General features: G+C 35.4%; 1 protein-coding gene across 1 annotated transcript in view; it reads right to left on the bottom strand.

The window, feature by feature from the left end:
• The window catches only part of XPR1 (xenotropic and polytropic retrovirus receptor 1), a 252522-nt gene that overhangs the window by 75575 nt on the left and 152276 nt on the right, over positions 1 to 24671 (bottom strand). Inside the window, exons 3-5 of the mRNA XM_059412708.1 lie at positions 14794 to 14895; positions 2830 to 3053; positions 54 to 203 (exon numbers count right to left, since the gene is read on the bottom strand). Coding sequence (XP_059268691.1) covers positions 54 to 203; positions 2830 to 3053; positions 14794 to 14895 — 476 coding nt within the window. The remainder of the gene's footprint in view (positions 1 to 53; positions 204 to 2829; positions 3054 to 14793; positions 14896 to 24671) is intronic.

Genomic DNA, 24671 nt, shown 5'->3' with positions numbered 1-24671 from the left:
ATAAGACATTAATGCTATTGAAAATAGGTAGTACATAAGTAAGATTACTATACCTCAGTTTCAGAGATGAGCTGGTTGATTTTCTTGCACGTGTAAAATGGGGCCACTTCAACATGAGCCACTCGCCAATCTGCTCCACGAGAAGTTTCCAGGATTTTGTCATGCTTTTTGAGGATTTTTCGAAACCCTGTAAAATTCAGATTCTAAAGAAAGAAATGAGAAAAACCACTATAATTTCCACCATCATAAATGTAGAAAAATAATAAGCACTATGCATTGATGAGCTGACTGATGACTGAGTACTAAGGGAAATGGCAAATGGTAAATGCTTTCATATAAGCATTTACTACCAAAAGGATAAGACTCTTCTTCCTTGGGTCGGTTGGTTAAGCAACTGATTCTTGGTTTCAGCTCAGGTATTGATCTCAGGGTAGTGAGACCGAGCCCCACATTAGGCTCCACGCCCAATGAGGAGTCTGCTTGAGACTCTCTCTCTCCTTCTCCTACTGCCCTTCCCTACCACATTCTCTCTCTTTCTCTCAAAAAAAAAAAAAAAAAAAAAAAAAAAAAGATTCTTCTTATCCTATCTATTTATTTCAAGGTAGTATGCCATCAGTAACAAAAGAAACCCTAAATCATGAACCCTATGATTTCTACTTCAAGTAAATTAATGGAAGTCTTAAAATCAAAACATTTTTATTTCCATTTTCTTACGGAAAAGTCTTTCAATTATTCTCAAAAAGGTTAATTAGTATTATTTTGCTTCATGATCAAAAGGATACAATCAGAAAAATATTTTGGATTTATCATACACTAAATATATATATATACCAGTCCTGGTATTGCTATGTATTTCCCCCCATTATGTAAGCATGTATGAACCAGCATAGAAAATGGAAGATCATCTGTTTCTTTTAATTTCATTTTGCTTCCATCCATTTTCAGTTTGGAGATGGGAGTGCAAAAAGAGTAACACTTATCATACATACAGGGTTTGGCTGATAATGGAGAGGAGCTTGCACTCTTCCTCCATTTCTACGATATCAAAATACTATACTTTTCTACATTCTCAAATTGTTATTCTTTGATACATGCAAAAAAGCAAGAAACTGTAGATTTGTATAGTTCTTTAAACCAGAGACCTCCCAAATTTATTGATCACATATCCCTATCAGTAAACAAATTAAGCATTTACTCCAAATTAGACTTTGCTTGCTTGCTAATTTGTTTTTTTATCATTTCTGTCTCATAATTTAAGAAATCATATTAAATTCTCCCAGGGGTGCATACACTGTGATTTAGAGACTACTTTCAATTAATTTTCCATTCTCTTCACTCTCAATACATATTCTTACAAAACAGCCAGCCTTAAAGAATAGAGAATAGAAAAGAACCTTTATAATTAACAATTATTTTTGTTTTCCCAAGGAGCTTGTTATAGTGACCCCAAGCAAACGCTTCTGGGAAAGTTAATAAAAAAAATTTAACAAGGGTATTTCTCTGAAACACACAAGCATAATCAATGAAATATGAAATGTTAATGTTTTATAGCATTATAAGAAAGAAAAAATGTATTTTTACTTCTTTTTAAATATAAATTGTAAAGCTACAGATAAATTTCAAAGGAAAGGAATTTCTCATTGTATACTTTACTATTCTTCTAAAATTATTTTCCAACAGGATTCTTCTTTGAATGATAATATATTAAATTACCAAAGAAGGTAGAATTATGACAGGGAAAGAAAGGGAAATAAGTACATGCATTAACAACTTAGATTACTGCAGATATGAGATTATAATGACTTTTTATTTTAAAACTCCAATATTTACCCTTAGAATACTTTCATTGTATAACCTTTTATTTTTTATATGTTTTATATAACCACTGATTAGCAGTACTAATCACAATAATAAAATGGAAAAAGAATAGTATATAAGGTCTCTTTAAAGATCAGATGCTTCTGCCTATTTAAAAGTTTATTACTGAACAAATAACCTGTTTTTCAATAAATTCATCGTAGATTTAAATATGTAAGCAAACATGTAAAGGATTAGAAATGAATTAGAAATGCCTTCTGTCTCCATAATTTAATGTACATGATAATTCAGCTTTTCAGATTGGATTTTAAAAATGTTAAGTGACACATCACAATAGCCTAGATATCCAGTCTCTATACTTGCTTGTTGTGACCTCATTTCTTTCAGAACATTTTTACTTTCTTAAAAAATTTTATTTTCATTCTAATGTAGTTAATATACAGTGTTATATTAGTCTCATGTATAAAATAGACCCAGTAATTCCATACAGATTTTAATAAAGTTATATTATAGTATGTGGATTATACAATGGAAGGATTCTCAGTGGCAAAGCTGTAAAGTTAGTATCTTTTATATTACTAGTGTTAGTTTCAGGAAAATTAACTGTCTAATTGTCTTTGTGGAAATTTTGTTATAGGCTTGGAGGAATGTAAAGCTCTTACATATACAGCAATGGCTGGATGGACATACATAATTTCTTATTTCTACATACTGCTAGAGATGCCTCTAAAAATAGGAAGTAAACCATGAATCAAGGGTTACTCGTGCATACTGTAAAAAAGGTTTTAGAAAACTGATCTTCAACAATAGAAGTCTTATTAACACTATTTTGCTACCTTTGATATGTGGTTTTTAGCCAGTAAGAACATCTGACATCATATTAAGAACCTAAAAAATAACGACATGCTAGAGATTTTCCTTTTTAGATTGGCCTATTAGTATCGTTCAAGGTTAATTCCAAACTTCTCAATTATTTGAAGGTTCCATTCTCCAGGATAAGACTCTAAGTACCTGATAGTTCTGCAGCAGGATAAGACTGAGGTAGAACTCGCTGAAGGCCAGTTTAAGGTCTTTAATATTCCTATGCTGGACACGTTCCTCATGGGATAAATGGAAGACTGGCTTCCTGCGCTGTCGCAGTGTAGTAACGCCAGTGCTCTCTTTCTGTGCATCCAGTGATGACTGAAGCTCATTCTGAAGTGTAGCAAACCTGCGCTGAGCCTCTGCAAGCTTTTCTATAAAAACAAAAAAACAATTTCAAATCATCAAGATAAAAAAAAAAACTGGTAAAGTTCTCACTGACTTTTGATTAGTTACTGTTTATTCTGGCCTGTTTCCTTAAAATTTCTAGGAAAAAAAAATGTTACATGTTACATATAATATTTAGTACTGGATAGGAACAAAGTGTTTTAGTCTACCATTTCATTCTACCTTTCGCTCCTACATTTCCCTCCCTGCAAAACCTCAAGTTTACCCTTGGTTTTTACAGATGAAGACAGAGAATCTAAAAAGCCACAAAAGTGAGAATGCAAAATGGTACAACCACATTATAATTTGGAAAACAGTTTGTCAATTCTCAAAAAGTTAACCACAGAGTTAGTTACAGTAAGATCCAGCAATTTGACTCTTAGGTATATATGTTCACGGAAAAACTTGTACATATTCATGAATTTGTAATCACAATAGTGGAATACAATCTAAATTCATAAAAAAAATACAACCTAAATTCATAAAAAAGAATGAAGTACTGGTACATACTATAACATGAATGAATCGTAAATAAATCATGGTAAGTGAAAGAAGCCGGACACAAAATGCTGCATATTGTCTTATTATTATTCCATTTATATGAAATGTCCAGAACAGGGAAATCCAGAGACAGAAAGATTAGTGGTTGCCAGGGTCTAGGAGGCACTAAGAATGGGGAGTGACTGCTAATGGGTATGGAGTCTTCTGGAGGTGATGGAAATGTTCTAGAATTATATAATGGTGATGGTTGTACAACCTTGTTAATATTCATGATTTGAATCTCTCCTCCGGAATAGTTCAGGGCTCATGTGAGTAGATCAGGCTCACCTGGGATAATCTCTCATTCTTAAAGTCAACTGATTTGGGACCTTACAGCTGCAAAAATCCCTTCATAACAACACCTAGGTAGATGTTTGAGTAACTGGGAGAAGGCAGAGAACACACTATGGAGGAAGGGTTTTTGGAATCCACCAGAATTATCCCTTCTGTGTACTTCTGAACTGATTCAAACTTCTGAAGACTCCAAATGCCACTTGGTTCAGCAGTCAAATGGAGGTCTATAGTGTTCAGGTGACAGATGAAATATTAGCTCAGTTGGTCCCCAGACTCACAATATGATTGCTTTCTCTGTTCCAGAATGTATAATTGGAGTAGAGACACCAGATCACTTGTAGAAATCTCCATATTGACTGTGACCCAGATGAGCTATTATTTTAAGAAGGACTAATGGAAGTTTCTAGAACTTCTCCCTATCAAGATAATAACCAAGAAGCAAAAGCACATCCCTAGGGGAACTCCAGAGGTTAGTGCCATCACCAGAGACTTGAAAGATTCAGGGATGTTGATATCTATCACATCCCCATTTAATTTATCTGATTAGTCTGTGCAGAAATTAGATGGATCTTGAAAAATGACTGTGGATTATAGTAAATTTAAATTTAATAGATTTACAGTAAATTTAATAGTAGTAAATTTATAGCATAGTGGTCACTCTGATGGCAGCTATTTTTCTAGATGCGGTATCACCACTGGAACAAATAACAGAGTCTGTAGCACCTGCTTTGCAGCTATGTAACTAATAATGCAGCTTCTCATCTGGCAACAGACACCTGCATGGTCTCTGAGCCCCAGAAATGGCACCGTTCCCTACTAATGCTGGTCAGCCACCTAGTGGCAGGGTGAATCCATGAGATGTCTTCTTTTATGCAGGGGGCAGAGATCTGTCCTCTTTGGAATAAATGTATTCTTGATATGGTTGTACATTCCTTGCTCATAATGTTCCTGGCTAGCACCACTATCGACTGGAAGCCTTATCCATTTTCATGGTATTCTACACAGCTTTGTTTCTGATCAGGAAACTCATTTCCCAGGAAAGGTTGTAAAGCAATAAGGATATCCATGGAATAATAAGATCTTACCACCTATCCAGAAATTGCTGGCCTAAAGAGAGACTTAACAAAGTGTGTTGGGAGACAACAATTTGTAAGAACTGGGTTCTGTTTTATAGGATGCAGAATTAAGACCATTATATTTATTGGTGCTTTTACAAACATAGCCAAATACAGAGTCTATTCAAGGGATCAAAGTGGGAGTGGCTCCTCTCCCTACTATAACCAAAAAACACTCACTTAATTCTTGCTTTCCGATTTGCAACTTGAACTCTGCCTATTGTTTAGTTCTTAGTGGAAAATGCTTCTTTCAGAGGAATACAACAATGATTCTACTGCACTGGAACATGAGACTGCCATCTGGCAGTCATGCCATTTTGTACTCATCATACCACTGAACTAGTAGGCAAAAAAGTTACTTACTGGTTAGTTATTGATCTTAATTACCAAGGGGAAAGTGAGTTTTTGATACACAGTAGGAGTAAGGAGGACTGTGTCCATAACCCAGGAGACTCTCTGGAACACAACCTAGTTTTTCCATGACAAGTAATGAAAGTTAATGGAAAACTCTAAAAATCAAAGAAAAGAATTATTAAGGATTCAGACTCTTCAGTAATTAAAGTTTGGGTCATCCCATCTAGTAAAGAACCCCAGCCAGTTGGGCTTCCGAAAGGCTGAGGGCAAAGGAAATAGGAAACAGCTAGTGGAAAAAGCAAATCACAGACACCAACTATGGCCACTTAAACTTGTTGCTCTTTTCATAGCTTATATTTCCTCTCTTTCTCTTTTTGTTGCATTCTGGGTAACTACTCCAGCTCTATGTTCAAGTGTATAAACTTTCTCTTAATCTCTACCTAATTCTCAGGTTTAAGTAGTTAAGATATTAATTTCAGAGATTATATTTTCATTTGAAAAGTTCTAGTTGGCTATTTTTAAGATTTTATTTATTTGAGAGACCAAGTGAGAGAGCACAAGTGAGGGAAGAGGGAGAAGTGGACTCCCTCCTCTGAGCAGGGAGCATGGCGCCAGCTGATCCCAGGACCCTGAGACCATGACCTGAGCAGACACTTAACCCACTACGTCACCCAGATGTCCCCCTAATTGGTTATTTCAAAAAGTCAATTTTGATAGTTTCTTTTTTGTGCATAGTTTTGATACTTTTTTCAGGTCTTTAGCTATCTTAACCATGTATTTTATTTTGTATCTAATAATTCTGCATATTTTAGGTAGCATTTTACTGTTTTATAGTGAGAGGTATTCAGAATTTCTTCCTAGTCTTCCATATTATAAGAAAGAGAACAATTCACCTATTTTCAAATCTAACACTGAAAAGGCAAAATGAATCTTAGAAGTTTTTTTTTTTTTTTAAAGATTTTATTTATTTATTTGACAGAGAGAGATCACAAGTAGGCAAAGAGGCAGGCAGAGAGTGACAGGCTCACCGCTGAGCAGGAAGCCCGATGTGGGGCTCGATCCCAGGACCCTGGGATCATGACCCGAGACAAAGGCAGAGGCTTTAACCCACTGAGCCACGCAGGCGCCCCTTGGATGTTCTTTTTATAAAAGTTAAGCAATTCTATTGCAAAATTGTTCATTTTACTGTCCTTCTGGTCAAAATCAATGTAGAACTTTTTGGTTCTTTCTTAGTTCATGGTGCACTTAGTGATTGTGTAATTTTTTCATGATGCTCCTAGACCAAAAGATATATTTAACACTTCAACTCTGTTAACAACTTTTCATGATGCTCCTAGACCAAAAGATATATTTAACACTTCTGCTCTGTTAACAACTTGACTATTTATGTCTGACTACTTAAAAGCCATTTGAAAAAATAATATATACAAATACAAACATATATTTAATGAAAGAATGTGATAATTTATCCAAGGTCAACTAGAAATTACTTTGCTAATTAGAAATCTTAGGTAATTAGCAAGACACAAAAGCTAGAAAATAATATGAATGATCAACTTTTATTGATCTAATATATGAATTTGCTATTTGTTTACCTTCCTTAGCCAGTTGTCAATACGTATATTTTGTAACTATTTTTATGGATATTAAAAATGAAAGAAGTCCAAAAAACGGAAAGAAAGAACCACTACTTCCTACGTGACAGCAGTAAGACAGGAAACAAATACCTCCCCATCTGGCAAACTCCTTTTACAAAGCTAATCTCAAATATCATTTTCTATGTAAAGTCTTTCTAGCCTAAAAACTCAGCCACACCTTGAAACTCCCTTCATTGGACACTCATGAGGTCACAAACACACATACAAAGCACACTGAATGTAATTCTTTGTCTATATGTTTGTTTCATTGCCTGTTGAGAGCTCTCTGAACCAATACTTCTCTCTGAGGGCAAAAAAATCTTCATTTTTTAATGGTGAAAAATTTTTTAATAGCTTTTTCAGGTATACTTAGCATAGCGTTCACCCATGGTAAACATAGTTTGTTAATTTTTAGTAAATTTATAGAGTTGTACACTCATCAGCATCCTCCAATTTTAGAACATTTCCAACATCCCATACACTTCTGTCAGGGCCACTGGCTGTCAATCCTCACTCCCACCTCGCAGCCCCAGGGAACCAATGATCTGCTCTCTTGTTTCTACACATTTGCCTTTTCTGAACACTCTTATAAAGGAGTCATACAGTATGCGGTCTTTTGCATCTGCCTGCCTTCTTAGCATGATTTTGAGGTTCATCCACTATGTATCACGTATCGGTAGTTGGTCCTTTTATTGCTGAATTATACTTTGTTGGGTGGATACACATTTTGTTTAAATATTCATGAGCTGACAGACATCTGAATTGTTTCTAATTTTTGCACTATATAAATTATGCTATTAACATTCACCTATAAACTTTTGTGTGGATTATCATCACCATTTTTGTAGTTATAAGAACTTGTATATGGTAGGCTCAACCCATGTTTCCTGAATGACTGACTGACTTAATGAATATGTAGGAAAAAAATCTCTAGTAATCCAAGTTCCCATACAGAAATAGAGGAGAAATCATTACCAGGGGTAGTGTTATTTTTTTTGGAACTATCTTCTTCCTTAAGGACAAGGCTATCTAGAGGAGCATGTGAGGGAAAATCTCTGGTTGGTAGGAGGGGAGTAAAAGCATGTAATTTGGGGGAAAAAAAAATTCAATATTCCAAAACTTATGGTGTGAGATTTTTATACTTAGCAAAAGCATTTAATACTTATCAACAAGTTTAAAAAGAAACACTGAGAAACACTGCTTTTGACACCAAGGGTCCAAACTATGTTTCAACGACAGCTCAGTTTTCTAGAGTCAGATATCCAAAAATCTCAAACATTTGGGGACAGCACGGAACCTGGAAAAAGGTAAATGTGTATACATAAGAATGCACTTTGGCCTATGAACTAAAATCTACAAATATACTTACAAAAAATAAAAATGAACATTTCTAGGTAATTTTATAAATGCTGATGAGAACCTATTTTGACAATAAATTTCAATTTCTATTCATGCCAATAAATCAAATGGGTCTGAATGAGAACAAATTATTACTTTAATATTATATGTTTAATGCCATAAGTTCTCAGAAAATAAAATATTTGATAAAAATTTCCAGTAACTACTCAAAAATTTTCAAAGCACCTATGTCCCTCAAAGAGCTATAGGGTTAACAAAACTTTTCTTAGTTTTCATATATATATTTCATTTATACATATATTTTTTACTTTTAGAAAAGTTATTTCAGAACTATAAGCTATCTTCAGAATAACAAAGCTATTACATTGTTATGGGACTGAAGAATAATTCTTGATAAAGTCAGTGTTTTAGAATACATTTATTTTTTGTATACTTATCTTGCAATGTCACAAGCTTGCCAATTCAAATTATGGACCTCAGTGTTATTTGAAATACAAAGTAAGTTTGTAAGAAAATTGACCAACCCTAAGTGACTCAGGATAGTTAATTTTGTTATATTACATGAATTTTTTTGTTCTGCTTTTATCTGGAATTCTTATTACCTGAAATTGTTATACCTCAAATACTGAAGTCTAAAATCTCCACATATGAATAAAACATAATATTCTTCAATTTTTTCCCATAATAACTGAATCCTTACTCCCTAAGTCCAGCTCAGCAGACTATAATCCTCCTCACCCCTAATATGTCATGTAATTTGATGTCACGATGCATATGGATAGGTGTTTCCTTGGAATACTGTACTCCAAGTCCTCGACCACTGTTATCCCCAAAATGCTCCTCCAAGAGCATGTGGAAATGCCCCACATTTTCAAAGATCCAATTTAAATTTTACTTCTTCTGGTGGCTTTTCCACAATCCCTTTCTTTTCCTCCAAGTAAAATCAATGCTTCTTCATGTCAGTTTCCATAGTACTTGGCAAAATTCTAAAATACCAAGCATCATGTTGTACATAAACAATTTACTGTACATAAATTATAGATACAATTGGTAAATAAACATTTTAGATATAGTCTGGTATTTTCTATTCTATTCTATTCTATTCTATTCATATTATTTTTAAATGCTCATGATGACCCCAGGTATTTTTTTTTTAATTTTTATTTATTTGACAGAGAGAGAGAGAGATCACAAGTAGGCAGAGAGGCAGGCAGAGGGGGAGGAGTAAGCAGGCTCCCCTTCTGAGCAGTGAGCCCAATGGGGGCTCGATCCCAGGACCCTGAGATCATGACCTGAGCCGAAGGCAGTGGTGAGCCACCCAGGTGCCCCAATGTATTTTAATTTCCTAACCCATGTATTGGGCCATAACTTATAGTTTAAAAAAATATTAATTTAGATGATAGCTTTTTTTTTTAAATGAAGATGCCATCCCACAACTATATTATGCCATGACCAGGGACATACCCCATCTTATCAGTCTTAGAAAGAAAAAAAAATCTTATCAGTCTTAAAAAGAACTAGGATTCACAGACCTGTACCCCTGGGGATAAAAATATATGTTTATAAAAAAAATACTAAAAATAAAAAAAACAAAAACTAGGAGACTTTGGGGATTAGTAACGTTACCACCAAAAAAGGAACCTTCCTTTAAAAAAATCCTCCCTTGTGGATAGTAGATAAATAATGGTAATTTTAATTTTCATCAGCTATGTTAACAAGAAAGCAAGCCAGTCTGGTTGCTTTAATTCATGTCCCTTACTGCTCTCCTAACCAACCTCCCAAACCCCATTCTTCAACAGCTTTTAAGTAATGGATTCTGTTGTAATAAACTCAAGAGAATCATGACGTAGGAAAAAATAATAAGACCAATGGGAATTTTAAACAATACTACAGACCTATGATCACCCTAATTAATATATACTTAATCCATGTCTTTATGCACATACAAACAAAGAGCTAAACCAGTCATTAAGTCATAATTTAGCTATGTGAGTACTAGATTCATATAATCACTTGTACAATAATATTTAGTATTTCATTGAAAAAGATGCTTATGTTTTATTACACACACTCAGTGGTATAATATACAACCCCTGAAATTTAGTTAGAATAAAGAAAAACACATAACAGGATTATAGGAATAACTATAACAGGAATAGTTCTGAGTAACTATTATCCGATTGGTCTTCAATATATATAAAGCCTGAAAATATTTTATAGCCAAGAAATTTGTTTCTATTGCCATAATTCATATACTTATAAATAACACTACTGCAATTTTCTTTCCTTCTTTTCTTCTCTCTATTTTGGTAAAGAAAGGAAAAGATCATAACGCTGCTGTGAAGTCACAATAACTGAAGCCAAAAATTAGGACAGGTTAAAAAAAACCAAAAACCAAAAAACAAAAAACAAAACCTGAGATTGTTTAGAAATGAAGGAAAAAGCCCCTAGCTATTTAAAACATTCCAATGGGGGTGGGGGGAAAGAAAGAAAGAAAGAAAAAAGAAAAAAAGGCCTTGTCTATTTAAATTGTGGAATATTAAAAGCAACAGATACATTCTAAGATTTTGTTTTTACGTAGGCACATACAAACACTGCTTAGAAGCAAAGTATTTGAATGGAGAGAGAAAGCAAACTGGTTCTAGCAAAGAGAAAGATGTTGTAACATAGTGATTAATATCACCAATGGAAAAAAACATTATTGATGACCACAAAAAAGATTTCTAGCACTATAGCTTTCAGGATTGATGCCATTTTAGAAGAGACCTAGGAGACTTCAGTGATTAGTAATGCTATCATCAAAAGAGAGCCTTCCTTTAAAACACTTCCCTTTCCTTCCATGGTCTTCAAATATTAAATCTACTGCGGCACTTGTGTGGCTCAGTCAGTTAAGCATCTGACTCTTTGTTTCAGCTCAGCTGGTGATTCATGGGTCCTGGGATCAAGCCCTGTGCCAGGCTCTGTGCTCATTGGGTGTGGGGGGGGGGTTGTTTCTGCTTGTGGATTCTCTCCCTCTCTCCTGACACATGCACTCTCTGTCCCCCCTCTCTAAAATAAACAATTTTTTAATGTAAAAAAATTATTTCATTAATATAAATGCTTATCTTATTAACCAAAAATATGTAATAAAACAAAAACCAATAAAATTACTAATATCAGGTTTTGTGAAATACTGACAATAGGTTCTGACTCCTTACAGGTGGAACCCAAGAGGGCTGGGAATCAATTTGTCCATTTTACAAGCAAGGACATGGAGGTCTAGAAAAGTTAAATGGTAAACTTCTTCTAAAAAAAACAGTAAGGTTCAAAACTCCAAAATATAACTGGTAGGTAAAAGAACTGATATGAAAATTAGTATCTATATTTTAGTAGTATTCATTCTGTTTTGTTTAGCTTGTATAGCATTTTGCTTGGGGTATTTAGAAGTTTCAATCAAGACTATATCTCATTTTAAAGTGACCATTTTTAGCTGACCATTGAATAATTTGTGAGATATCTCCACAAGTGGGCAGAGGTACGTTTATAAGCTGAACTCACCCCTGTATTATTTATGGTTTTTCTGTGCCCTAGTGTATGAGAATTGCAGTCTATAAGACAATCTCCCATGGAGAAGGTGGCTAAATAAGGGGGAAAATGATACTGTCTAGGACAAGTGCCAAATTCTGTTTCTGTCAATCATGTCTTCATATTACCTATCACTTCCTGATGTGACAAAAAGTTAGTCTGAAGATTATCAATTTGTACCTACTCTGTGGTGACATCAAGAGACAAGCCCAACTGGCCCTGCCAATACTAACAGGAAAAAGTCATTTATAATCATAGCCAATTTTTAATAGTAGAAACCCTAAGATTATTTTTGAAAAGCGATAAAATCTAAGACACTATTTTTTAGACTGGGGTTGTAACCCAATATGGGGTAATAAAAGCAATTATGTGGATCATAAATCAGCATTTTATAAGTCAAACAGAAATAAATATAGAAAACAGAATATATTGCACATGGTAAGGAATAATAATTCCATGAAAAAATGTTAATTGTTTAAATATATTGCATATACACACACATATAGATGCATACAAACATACATAAAACACACATATCTGATCAGATGCAATGGGTTACAATTCGTATACAGTTTTTGTTATAACTCAACATATTAAAAATATGTATCTATTGTTAAGAATAAATATTTCTTCTGCTTTGTATACCAAGAAGCATTAGGTACTCTTTCTGATCTAAATTATCCAGAGTTGGGCTCAGAGATCCTTCCCTAAAAAACCATAGCAAAAGAAAAATGCTAATTAACTTGACCTTTTACATTTTGCATTTACAGCCTTAGGTCATAGACTATAGGCCTTTCTCAGTCTAAACACTCTTTCCCCTGCACTTGCCTTCCTCTTTTAGCTTCCTCTTCTCATTCTTCATGGCTGCCCTCTCCTTCTCCATCTACACTGCTGGTTCCTCTCCTCCTCCTACCTCCTAACCAGAAATTATCTTTGTTCTTGCACACTGCAATTTCTCTGTACATTTTTCTCTTGCTAAAAATCTATCCATTGCAGTTTCAAATAATATTTCTATTTTGTCTCTGCATTCTAGGTGCTTACAAAGTAGTGTAAAGGACATGCATATATACCGTGTCCTTTCACGGCTCTATGCCTCTGCATAAATTGCTCTCTTTGCCTAGGAAGTCCAGTCATAAGCAAAAGATGAGAAGGACACAGAATTAAGGTATTTGCTTCCTTTCTTGTTCTTTTTTGCTAGAAGGAAGTGACTTGCTAAGGAGACTAAACAGTAAAGAGAGAGGTCAGTGATGCATTTATTTACTAATTCTTAGAAGAAATAATTACTGGAGCAAGGTCTCGGAGGAGCTAAAATTTGGTCAGCAGTTGTAGAGATTTGCCAGAGACTAAGAAGGCTATCTTTTCTAAAAAGACTGGAGGGAAAAAAGTTAAGGGTAAACCTGTCAACAAGTACTTAGGGGAGGAGTGGTATAGATATGCATACATATTATACACCAATAGGAGCTGAAGTTCTTTAGTTTAAAAAAAAATTTTTTTTTAAGACTTATTTATTTATTTTAGAGAGTGTGTGTGTGTGCAGGGGGGGAGGGAGAAAGAAACTCAAGCAGACTCTGTGCTGAGTTCAGAGTCTGATGCAGGGCTTGATCCCATGACCCTGAGATCAGGACCTGAGCCAACACCAAGAGTTCCATGCTTAACCACTGCACCACCCAAGCGCCCCTGAAGTCCTTTCTATTTGTTTGTAAAGAAGGAGGTATAATGAGCGTAACGGAGAAATTGGTGGTGGTGGTGGTGAGAGAATTCAAAAGAATGGTGTTGGGTTTAGAAAAACACTTTGGAGGGGAACCTGGGTAGCTCAGTTCGTTGAGCATCTGACTCTTGATCTCAACTCCAGTCTTGATCTCAGGGTTGTGGGTTCATGAGTTTGAGCCCTGTGTTGGGCCCCATGCTGGGTGTGAAGCCTACTAAAAAAGCAAATAAAATAAAATGAACCCACTTTGGAGCATGGAAATATATTAGGACCCATGGGAAGCTTTGATGACATAGTTAAGAATCTAACAGTGAATTTAATACTGGTTTAAATTTGTTCTGCTGTGATTTTTTTTCACCTGGCTATCCTAAGCAGCATGTGGGTAGGCATAAAGAAGGTAAAAGGCTGGTCTGGTCTGCAGTTGGGAGTTTCACTGGGCAGAAGCATTACAAGGTAATGAGGGTGAGGAGATTAAAAAGCACAAGGGACAAAGTGGTTAAGATAACTGATGAAGAGGGAAATAATTCTGGTGGGGGGGGCCTTGACAATTGGAATAGATGAAGGAGTCAAGAAACCTGAGCTTTGTGGGATGAAAAAAAGATACTAAAGGTGTAGGATATTAAATAAATATATATATATATATATATAAAACAGAATTTTAAAGGGCCAGATATAAATAAATGGAAGTTCTAGTAGTTCCTTCTTAACTCCAATAGCATCTTGTAGATGTCACTCTGGAGACAATGCTCTAGAGAGACAGAAAGGAATATTCCATACAATGGATAGGCCAAGTAATGTAATTAATAAGCAGGAACTGTCTAATTTAGCTCTGAAATAATAAAATCAAATTTCTGACTCTTCTGAAGCTTCAGATTGGTCTTCAGTGAAGCTCTATCAAAGTACTAGTTCACAATGAGGTTCCCAAATCCTTGCAACTGCAAAAGAAACTAGGCAATGACTGTATTAGGCTTAAATTATTGAGGTACTAGATGCGTTCCTACCCCAGCTAAAGAAAATATCCCTAAGTACAATATAGGAGGAAAAAAAGCCCCAATTTAAAAATTACAATCAGAAGGTTAAATACTGATATGGGAGAATTTTTCTTTCCTCAGCAGCAGAAATTGTTCTCTGCATGTTGTACCAAAAAACTACTCACCTGAATAAAATGTGTTGATTTTGGCAAGTTCCTTTTCACAGGTTTGGAAAAATTTTTCTTCAAACTTGGCAAAATACCTCTTTACCGTGTCCTCATCTGTAACTGAAAGCAAGGAAAACAGTATTGAAATATGATGTCCAAAGGCGAATTAAGAAAACTAGGGAAATAAAGTTGAAAGGTACTACTTCCTTATTCTTCCAAATGACAACAATGAACTGTGAACCACATTAAGCAAAGACTAATGAAAGGGCTCTTCATAGGAACACAGTCATTTTTTAACTGAGTGAGACTCTCTAAGTTTCTACTATAATAAAGTTATAGTGGTGAAAAAAAATAAATATTCTAAAACTTTAGGAGAAGAAGACACTACTCTGGACAGATGTGACCAAAAGATTCAAGGTGTTGGGTGTTGAAATGAGTAGAATTTCGTAAGAGTAAATATTTCAGGGAATAAAAAAAGGAACAGAAAATGAAGACAAATATATATGTTCTTGGAAAAAAATGAGTTGTTTCTACTATATTAAATTGTTACTCATTTTCACTTAGCTGCACCAGATACAGAAAAAAAATGTAGACTAATGATTATAAATTATGTATTTTAAGCCTATAGTTGCAGAGTAGGAACATAAGTGAGTTGAGCAAATGGGAGATTGTACAAGTATGGTGATAAATGGCAACTGACACCTTCAGGTTAAGGAGTGGTATAGATTCTGTCAAGTGAGAGCACATGTCCATCTAGTTAGTTGCTGCCCTGTGGTGATGGGTTAAAGTTGTCACATCTTCCCATTTGCAGGACAAGCCACAAATCTAGATATTTTAAAACACAGTGTAGTCCAATCAATACATGCCTCTGCAGGCTGGATCCACTTTGTGAGTACTGTTACATAGCTGTCAATTTACTGAATACCCTAAGTACAGATAGATGTGGCTTTAGGAACCCCCAAGCCTAAAAAGGTATGCTTCTCTTCCAAATGAGATCTGCCTAGAATCCAGATGCCAATCATAATTTAGAACTATCCTATTTCTGGATCTCTGGGGGCAATCTAAGCTTCAAATGTGTAGAAAAAGTATAGGTCCTTTTATGTTCCCCAGCTGTTTCAAATCTTAGTGCTATCCCCAAAACCCTTAAACAACTCATCTATTGAGAAATAAGAGAAACAGAATTTCCCTGAGTAATATGCAACACACATGTACATACTAATTCTTTGTACCAGAGATACTTTAAAGAAAAAACTTAAAATGAAGTTCTAAAAAGCATGTCAAATCTATTCATCTAATTTGAATAACACAAATGTAAAGAAAAATTATCACTACACAAATCTTTGACTTATTTATACATCTACTTCTCTATTACTTATGCTTTAGAACTTAACACACAATGCAGGATTCTACTGATTTTGCAGTACAGAAAGGGTGGCCACTTTAAGTTCCTCATGTAAGCTCTGTAATTTAGGTACAGTAAAGGCTATAGCTACCCAAGGCGACTATGAATTATTTTTAGAAACCATAAAGCAAGTCAAAGCTTCCTTTTAAGGTGACCCTGAATTAGAGATGATCCATAGTAACAGATGCTGCTCTTGATAGCATTTAGCTGCAGCTGATTTAATGTCAGAGTGATATCTCATTCTACTTTATAACCCATTTTTTTTTCATTTTTATTTTATTCTTTATTGTATTGTTAGGAAAGAAAACCCAAAAGCAAAATATAGGCTTGGTCATATTTACTTTGTTTCTCTATTAAAGGAACAAAGTTTTTCACTAAAGCAATCTAAACATAGCTGCTATTTTAAAAAGTAATTTTAACATATTAATATTTATATAGAGGTCACATATTAAACAACATCAACTATTTAAAATATTACTAAGAGGGATGTCTGGGTGGCCCAGTTGGTTAAGCATCTACCTTTGGCTCAGGTCATGATCTCCCTCTTCCTCTGACCCCCCCACCCCACTTTTGCTCATATGCTCTCTCTACCTCAAATAAATAAACAAAATCTTCAAAATAAAGTGAAATATTACTAAGAGCTAGAAACAACAACAACAAAAATCTAAATAAGCCCCTTAGAAATGGAAACATATAATAAATTGTATGTATTTTTAAAATATTTTATTTACTTATTTTTTTGGAGAGACATAGCGAGAAAGGGAACACAAATAGGCAGAGTGGAAGGAGGAGAAGCAGGCTCCCCACTCAGGGGGGAGCCCGACATGGTGCTCAATCCCAGGACCCTGGGATCATGACCTGAGCGAAAGGCAGATGCTTAATGACTAAGCTACCCAGGTGCCCCAATTTTATGTATTTTTAAAGCATGAACAATTCTATTCATGTTTTACCTAAAATACCAGTAGTCCTTTATGTAGATTTCTGGTTCACATATAACTTAATAGCCACAAATCAGAAGAGAGTAGAATAAGATTAAAGCAACACTAAAAAGTAATGGCAAAAAGAGAGAAAAGAGGAAAGAAGTGTATATGAAAATAGATCTGCATATACAAGTACCCCCCATTTTTGAAAGTTCAAGTTACACTACTTTGTTTTTACAGAAGGCATAATATGAGTACTGGTGTTTGCTAACTGAAAAGAAATCTGTAGAGGATTTTTGTTTAAAAAAAAAAAAAGTTTTCAGCATTTGTTTTGTAGCAAGCCATTACAAAGGCAGCAAGCAGCCTGGGTAGTAAGAGTGGCACCACCAAGCTCCTTCCCTGGGAACTGCACTCAGCATCTCACGAACTTTGAACTATGTCTGTGAGCATCTGCACTTTATTTCATTTATTTTGTGCATCTGTTAGCAAAGTATGTCCTAAGAAGAGCCTAAGAAAGGATATTTTTTGCTTCTGGGAGCACTAAAAAATGTTTCTATATAAATTAATGGTAACTGCGTCTTCACATCATTTTGGCTTACACAAGGTTTCACAGGAACAGTCTACTTCAGGAGAAACGGTTCATAGAGATTTAAGAATAAGATAAACCATGCTTCAAATCAATGAGAAAATAATGGACCATATTAAAAACAGGGTTGACCCATTCATTTAAATAAACTTCAAATGGAATTAAAGAAACAATGTTATAAAATACTAGAAAAAAATTAAACAACTCTAATGGGGAAAGTTTTCCTAACACTGCACAAAACAGGCCATAAAGGGAATGACTGACATTCTCACAATATGAAAAATCTCCATTCCACAAGATACCATAAACAAACTTAAAAGACAAGCAACAGACAGGGAAAACATATCTGCAACATTTAAAATAAATGCAAAATAGACTTCAAAACTTTCTTACAAATTAGTATTAAAGAGATACTCCACAAGAAAAATGGGTCAATTAGAGCAATTCATAGAAAAATACAAATGGCCAACAAAGAAAGGATCCTTAACATTCTAGATATCAGTTATATGTGATTTCAAAATAATGAAATATAACTTTTAAACCATCAGATTGAAATAAATTTTAAAATATTATTTCAGCAATGGTAAAGGTAAATGAACTTTCACTCCTTGCTGGTGAGAATTATAAATGTATAAAGCCATTTAGGAAGGCAATCAGAGAGTAAGCATCAAAATGTTAGTGTAATTGGACAACCAAAAGAAATTAAAGGCATCCAAATCAGCAAAGAAGAAGTCAAACTATCACTCTTTGCAGATGATAATGATACTACATGTGGAAAACCGAAAAGACTCCACTCCAAATCTGCTAGTACTTGTACAGGAATTCAGTAAAGTGTCAGGATATAAAATCAATGCACAGAAATCAGTTGCATTTCTTTACACCAACAAGAAGACAGAAGAAAGAGAAATTAAGGAGTCAATCCCATTTATAATTGCACCCCAAACCATAAGATATCTAGTTATAAACCTAACCAAAGAGGAAAAGAATCTATACTCAGAAAACTACAAAGTACTCATGAAAGAAATTGAGGAAGACACAAAGAAATGTAAGTAAGACACAAAGAAAAGTAAGTCAATCCATGCTCATGGATAGGAAGAACAAATATCATGAAAATGTCTATGCTCCCTAAAGCAATCCACATATTTAATGCAATCCCTATCAAAATACCATCTATTTTTTTCAAAGAAATGGAACAAATTATCCTAAAATTTATATGAAGCAGAAAAGACCTCGAATAGCCAGAGGAATATTGAAAAAGAAAGCCAAAGTTGGTGGCATCACAATTCCAGACTTCAAGCTGTATTACAAATCTGTCATCATCAAGACTGTATGGTACTGGCACAAAACAGACACACAGATCAATGGAACAGAATAGAAAGCCCAGAAATAGACCCTCAACTCTATGGTCAACTAATCTTCAGCAAAGCATGTCCGATGAGAAAAAGACAGCCTCTTCAACAAATAGCATTGGGAAAATTGGGCGGTCGCATGCAGAAAAATGACTGGACCATTTTCTTACACCACACATAAAAACAGACTCAAAATGGATGAAGGACCGCAATGTGAGAAAGGAATCCCTCAAAATCCTTGAGGAGAACACAGGCAGCAACCTCTTCGACCTCAGCCCCAGCAACTTCTTCTAGGAATGTCGCCAAAGGCAAGGGAAGCAAGGACAAAAATGAACTATTGGGACTTCATCAAGATCAAAAGCTTCTGCACAGCAAAGGAAACAGTTAACAAAACCAAAAGACAACTGACAGAATGGGAGAAGATATTTGCAAACGACATATCAGATAAAGGGCTAGTATCCAAAATCGTTAACGAGCTTATCAAACCAGAGGCCAGAAGGGCCTCTGCAAGCCTGAAAAGAGGGGCCTTACCAGAAAAGCCTGCACCTGACCTTGCATTTCAGTCCTCCAGAACTGTGAAAACAAAAAGTCCTACTGATTAAGACAAACATCTATGGTATTCTGTAATGGGAGCCCACATTCACTAATACAATGAATTTAATGTGTTCTGAATTCAATAATAAGTCTCAAAGACTAAGGCTACTTTTTAAAAAGGTAGCATATATAACTGCAAATCTTAGCAAGATGTATCAACAATTATAAGGTTAGCATCAGCAGGAAAAAAAAAAAAGGCAGACAAAGGGGTGAAAAAAAAATTCACCAGAATTGGTGAAGAATGACTCAGAGAACATTTCCGTAGAGAACCCTTTGCTGTGAGCTAAATAAATACTAATTCAGTCAGTTTATGAAACAGAGACAGGGAGAAAGAGAGAGAGAGAGAGAGGGAAGAGATTTCTTTGTCACCTCTATTATGGTCAAAATTTTACCTCAAATTTATAGATGACAGAAAATTTCTTTCTCATCCCTCCCCACCATTAGTGAGTTAACATTCCTACTGCACAGAAACCACCACCAAATGCTTTTTTACAGCAATTGCCAGAAATATTTCTATTTTTATATTTTTAAAAAGATTTATTTAGGGGTGCGTGGGTGGCTCAGTGGGTTAAAGCCTCTGCCTTTGGCTCAGGTCATGATCCCAGGGTCCTGGGATCGAGCCCAGCATCGGGCTCTCTGCTTAGCAGGGAGCCTGCTTCCTCCTCTCTCTCTCTGCCTGCTTCTCTGCCTACTTGTGATCTCTGTCAAATAAATAAATAAAATCTTAAAAAAAAGAGATTTATTTATTTGACTGAAAGAGAGAGAGAGATAGTGTACACACACACATGAACACGAGAAGTGGGAGAAGGAAAGAGAAACTAAAGCAGACTCCCTGCTGAATGCAAAGCCTCGATCACCACCCTGAGATCATGACTTGAACAGAAACCAAGAGCTGGATGCTCAACCAACTGAGCCACCCAGCTGCCCTGGGAATATTTTTATTTTTATAGCAGAAATGTCATCTTTCATATGTATTCTCTCAAAAACCAAGTCCTTAAAATCATTATTAATTTCTTCAAATACCTTACTTATATGTTCTATTCAACTTTTTATTACAACTTTCGATGTTCTTAATTTCCAGATCTGTAAGACACTGAAGACAGGGATTTTAAAAATCTTTAAGAATTCTATGCACAACATAATGTATGGTAGACAGGATGTGCTTCAGACATTATTTTTCTTTTAAAGATTTTATTTATTTATTTATTTTATAAAGATTTTATTTTTATTTATTTATTTATTTATTTGACAGAGAGAGAGAGAGAGAGAGAGAGATCACAAGTAGGCAGAGAGGCAGGCAGGGTAGGAAGCAAGCTCCCCACCGAGCAGAGAGCCTGATGTGGGGCTCGATCCCAGAACCCTGGGATCGTGACCCAAGCTGAAGGAAGAGGCTTTAACACACTGAGCCACCCAGGCACCCTCAGACATTATTTTTTTAATGGCAAATGTTGAAACAGTGTTAATTTTTGTGAAAAATTATGATGTATTAATAAATTTTTTTTAAATGAAACTTCAACAATTGGATATTCATGCACAAAGGAATTAAGTTGTACCCAACCCCACACCATAAATGAAATTTACCTAAATGGATCAAATACCTAAATGTAAAAGCTAAAACTGTAAAACTCTCAAAAGAAAACAGGCATAAATCTTCATAATCTTAGATGAGGCAATGGTGTCTTAGATATGACGCAAAAAGCAGAAGGGATGAGAGAATAAGTTTTGATAAATTGGACATCATCAAAATTTAAAAATTTATGTTTAAATGAGTGCTATTAAGAAGAAAAACCACAGAATGGGTTAAACATTTACAAGCCATGTATCATATAAGGTCTAGTATCCAGAATATATAAAGGACAAATAAAAAGACAAATAGCCCAATTAAAAAACAGGCAAAGGGGGGCGCCTGGGTGGCTCAGTGGGTTAAGCCGCTGCCTTCGGCTCAGGTCATGATCTCAGGGTCCTGGGATCGAGTCCCGCATCGGGCTCTCTGCTCCGTGGGGAGCCTGCTTCCTCCTTTCTCTCTCTGCCTGCCTCTCTGCTTGCTTGTGATCTCTCTGTGTCAAATAAATAAATAAAATCTTTAAAAAAAAAACAGGCAAAGGATCTGAATAAACATTTCTAAACACACACATACACACATACACGGCCAATGGCAAATGAAAACATTTCAACATCACTAATCATTAGGGAAATGCAAATCAAAACCACAATTCCACTTCATACCCACTAGGATGGCTATGATTAAAAAAGAGACAGACAATAACAAGTGTTGCCATGAATGAGGAGAAACTGGAATTCTCAGACATTGCTAGTGGGAATGTAAAAATGGTACAAGCATGTTGGAAAAACAGTTTGGCAGTTCCTCAAAAAATTAAATATAGTTACCATGTGATTTACCAATTCCACTTCCAGGTATATACCCAAGAGAAATGAAAACATATTTATACAAAAACTTATACACAAATGTATATAGCAGCATAATTCTTAACAGCTAAAAAGTAAAAAATCCAAGTATCTATCAACAGATGAATGGATAAACAAAATATGGCCTGTCCATATAATGGATTATTGTTCAGCCGTAAGAATGAAGTACCACTACATGCTATAGCATGAATAAATGTTGAAAACATTACATAAAGGGAAAGAAGCCAGGCACTAAAAACTACACATTCCATTTATATGAAATGTCCAAAACAGACAAATTCATAAGAGGTAGAAAGTCGATTAGTAGTTAGCAGGAGCTGGGGGAGCAGGGAATGAGGAGTGATGAAAATGTTGTGGAATCAGGTAGGGGGGATAGTTGTAGAAATTGGTGAATGTATGAGAAACTCTTAAATTACCTTTAAAGGGCAAATTTTATAGTATGTGAATTATATCTCAGTAAAATAAATTTTAGCTCCAAGTTTAATCCTATAACAGAAACATACTGATAAATTAAAACATATTCATTTATTTATTCAACAAATAATTATTGTGCCTATTAGATGCTAGACTCTGAGCTAAATGATGGGGATATATACATAACGATAAACAAGACAGGTGTGGCTCCTGTCCCTTATAGAGTTTGCATTCTAAGTGATGAGGCAGAAAGAAACCCACACAAATAAACAATGAATTAAAAATTAAAAAGTATTGGGAGGGTAACAGGATATGAGATGGAAGGCAGGTACTGGGATGGACAGCTATCCTTTTGGTAGGGTAAGAAATGGTCAGAAAAGACTTCTTCATAGGAGATGACATTTAATCTGAAACCTAAAGGATGAGAAAGAGGAAGGGCAAAATGATTCTCAAGAATGGGAATAACAGCATCAAAAACCCCAAAATCTTGTCATTTGCAACAATGCGGATGGAACTAGAGGGTATTATGTTAAGCAAAGTAAGTCAATCAGAAAAAGACAATTATCATATAATCTCACTGATATGAGGAAGTTGAGAAACAAGACAGAGAATCATAGGGGAAGGGAGGGAAAAATGAAATGATGAAACCAGAGAGGGAGACAAACCATATAAGACTCTACTCTCAGGAAACAAATTGAGAATTGCTAGAGGAGAGGGCAGTGGGAAGGAGAGGGTGGCGGGGTGATGGGCACTGGGGAGGGTTGTGCTATGGTGAGTGCTGTGAATTGTGTAAAACCAATGAATCACAGACCTGTACCCCTGAAACAAATAATACATTATATGTTAAGAAGAAATCAGAGAGGGAGACAAACCATATGATACTCTGACTCCAGAAAACAAATCAAGGGTTGTGGAAAGGGAGGTAGTAGGGGAATGGGGTAAGTGGGTGATGGACACTAAAGAGGGTACAAGGTATGATGAGCAGTGGGTGTTATATGCAACTAATGAGTCAGTGAACATTATATCAAAAAGCAATAATGTACTATACCTTGGCTAACTGAATTTAAATTAAAAAAATTTTCAAAAAAAAGAGAAGAGATACACAGCTGAATAGGGATAATGTCCTATGAAGACAGAAGTAGAGATTGGAATAATACAGCTGCTAGCCAAGGAATGAATGCACAGGATTGATGGCCAGCTCCTCTAGACTTTTCAGAAGGAGCATGGCCCTGCTGACATCTTGCTTCCAGACTTCTATCCTCCAAAACTCTAAGAGGATAAATTTCTATCCTCCAAAACTCTAAGAGGATAAATTTCTATTGTGCACACACACACACACACAGAATGGGAATAACATATTGGGAAAGGAACTGGGTGCTTGAGGACTGAAAGGCAGGTTACAATGAACTAAGAACAGGTAGTGAGTAACTGGAGCTAAGATTAGGGAGGTAGACAAAGACCATGTTAAGGAGAGTCTGAATTTTATTCTAAGTGCAATGAAAAATATTGAAGGGTTTTAGGCAGGAGTCTAAAAAGCTGAAAAACAAAAAGTAGAATTAGTTTACTTTCACTAAATGATCATTTAAAATAACATTTCCCAGGACATTAGGTACGTAGAGGAAGAGAAGAATGAGGAGAAGAATTCCAAGGAGTTTAAATAAGTTTCGGAAATAGGAGTATAAATACAGGTCTCTTTAAGGTACCAGTTCTCAGGGTGCCTGGATGACTCAGTGGGTTAAGTGTCTAACTTCAGCTCAGGTCATGATCTCACGGTCCTGGAGCCTCCAATGCAGTCTCCACACTCAGTGGGGAGTCTACCTGTTTCTCTGCCCCTCCACCACAACTTGTATGTGTCTGCTCTCTCTCGCTCTCTCTCTAATAAATAAATAATAATTTTTTTAAAAAAGGTAGTAGTTCTCAACTGGGAATGATCTTGCCTCCCAGGGTTATTGGCAGTGTCTGGAGACATTTTTTGTTGTCGTAACAGGAAAGGTGTTACTGGCATTTAATGGATAGAGGACAGGGATGCTGCTACACATCCTACAAGGCTGGAAACATCATCCTCTCTCTCCCTGCCTCTCAATAGAGAATGATCTAACAGTCCAAAATGTCAACAGTGCCAAAACTGAAAAACTCTGCTTAAAGGCAAAAGACGCTTTATTTTGCTAAAATACACTGTTATTATTCAATGAGAAAGAGATAGG

The sequence above is a fragment of the Mustela nigripes genome, chromosome 10 (assembly GCF_022355385.1).
Source record: "Mustela nigripes isolate SB6536 chromosome 10, MUSNIG.SB6536, whole genome shotgun sequence".
NCBI lineage: Eukaryota > Metazoa > Chordata > Mammalia > Carnivora > Mustelidae > Mustela > Mustela nigripes.
The sequence above is the reverse complement of the archived record's forward strand: the minus strand, read 5'-3'. Positions and strand labels throughout refer to the sequence as shown.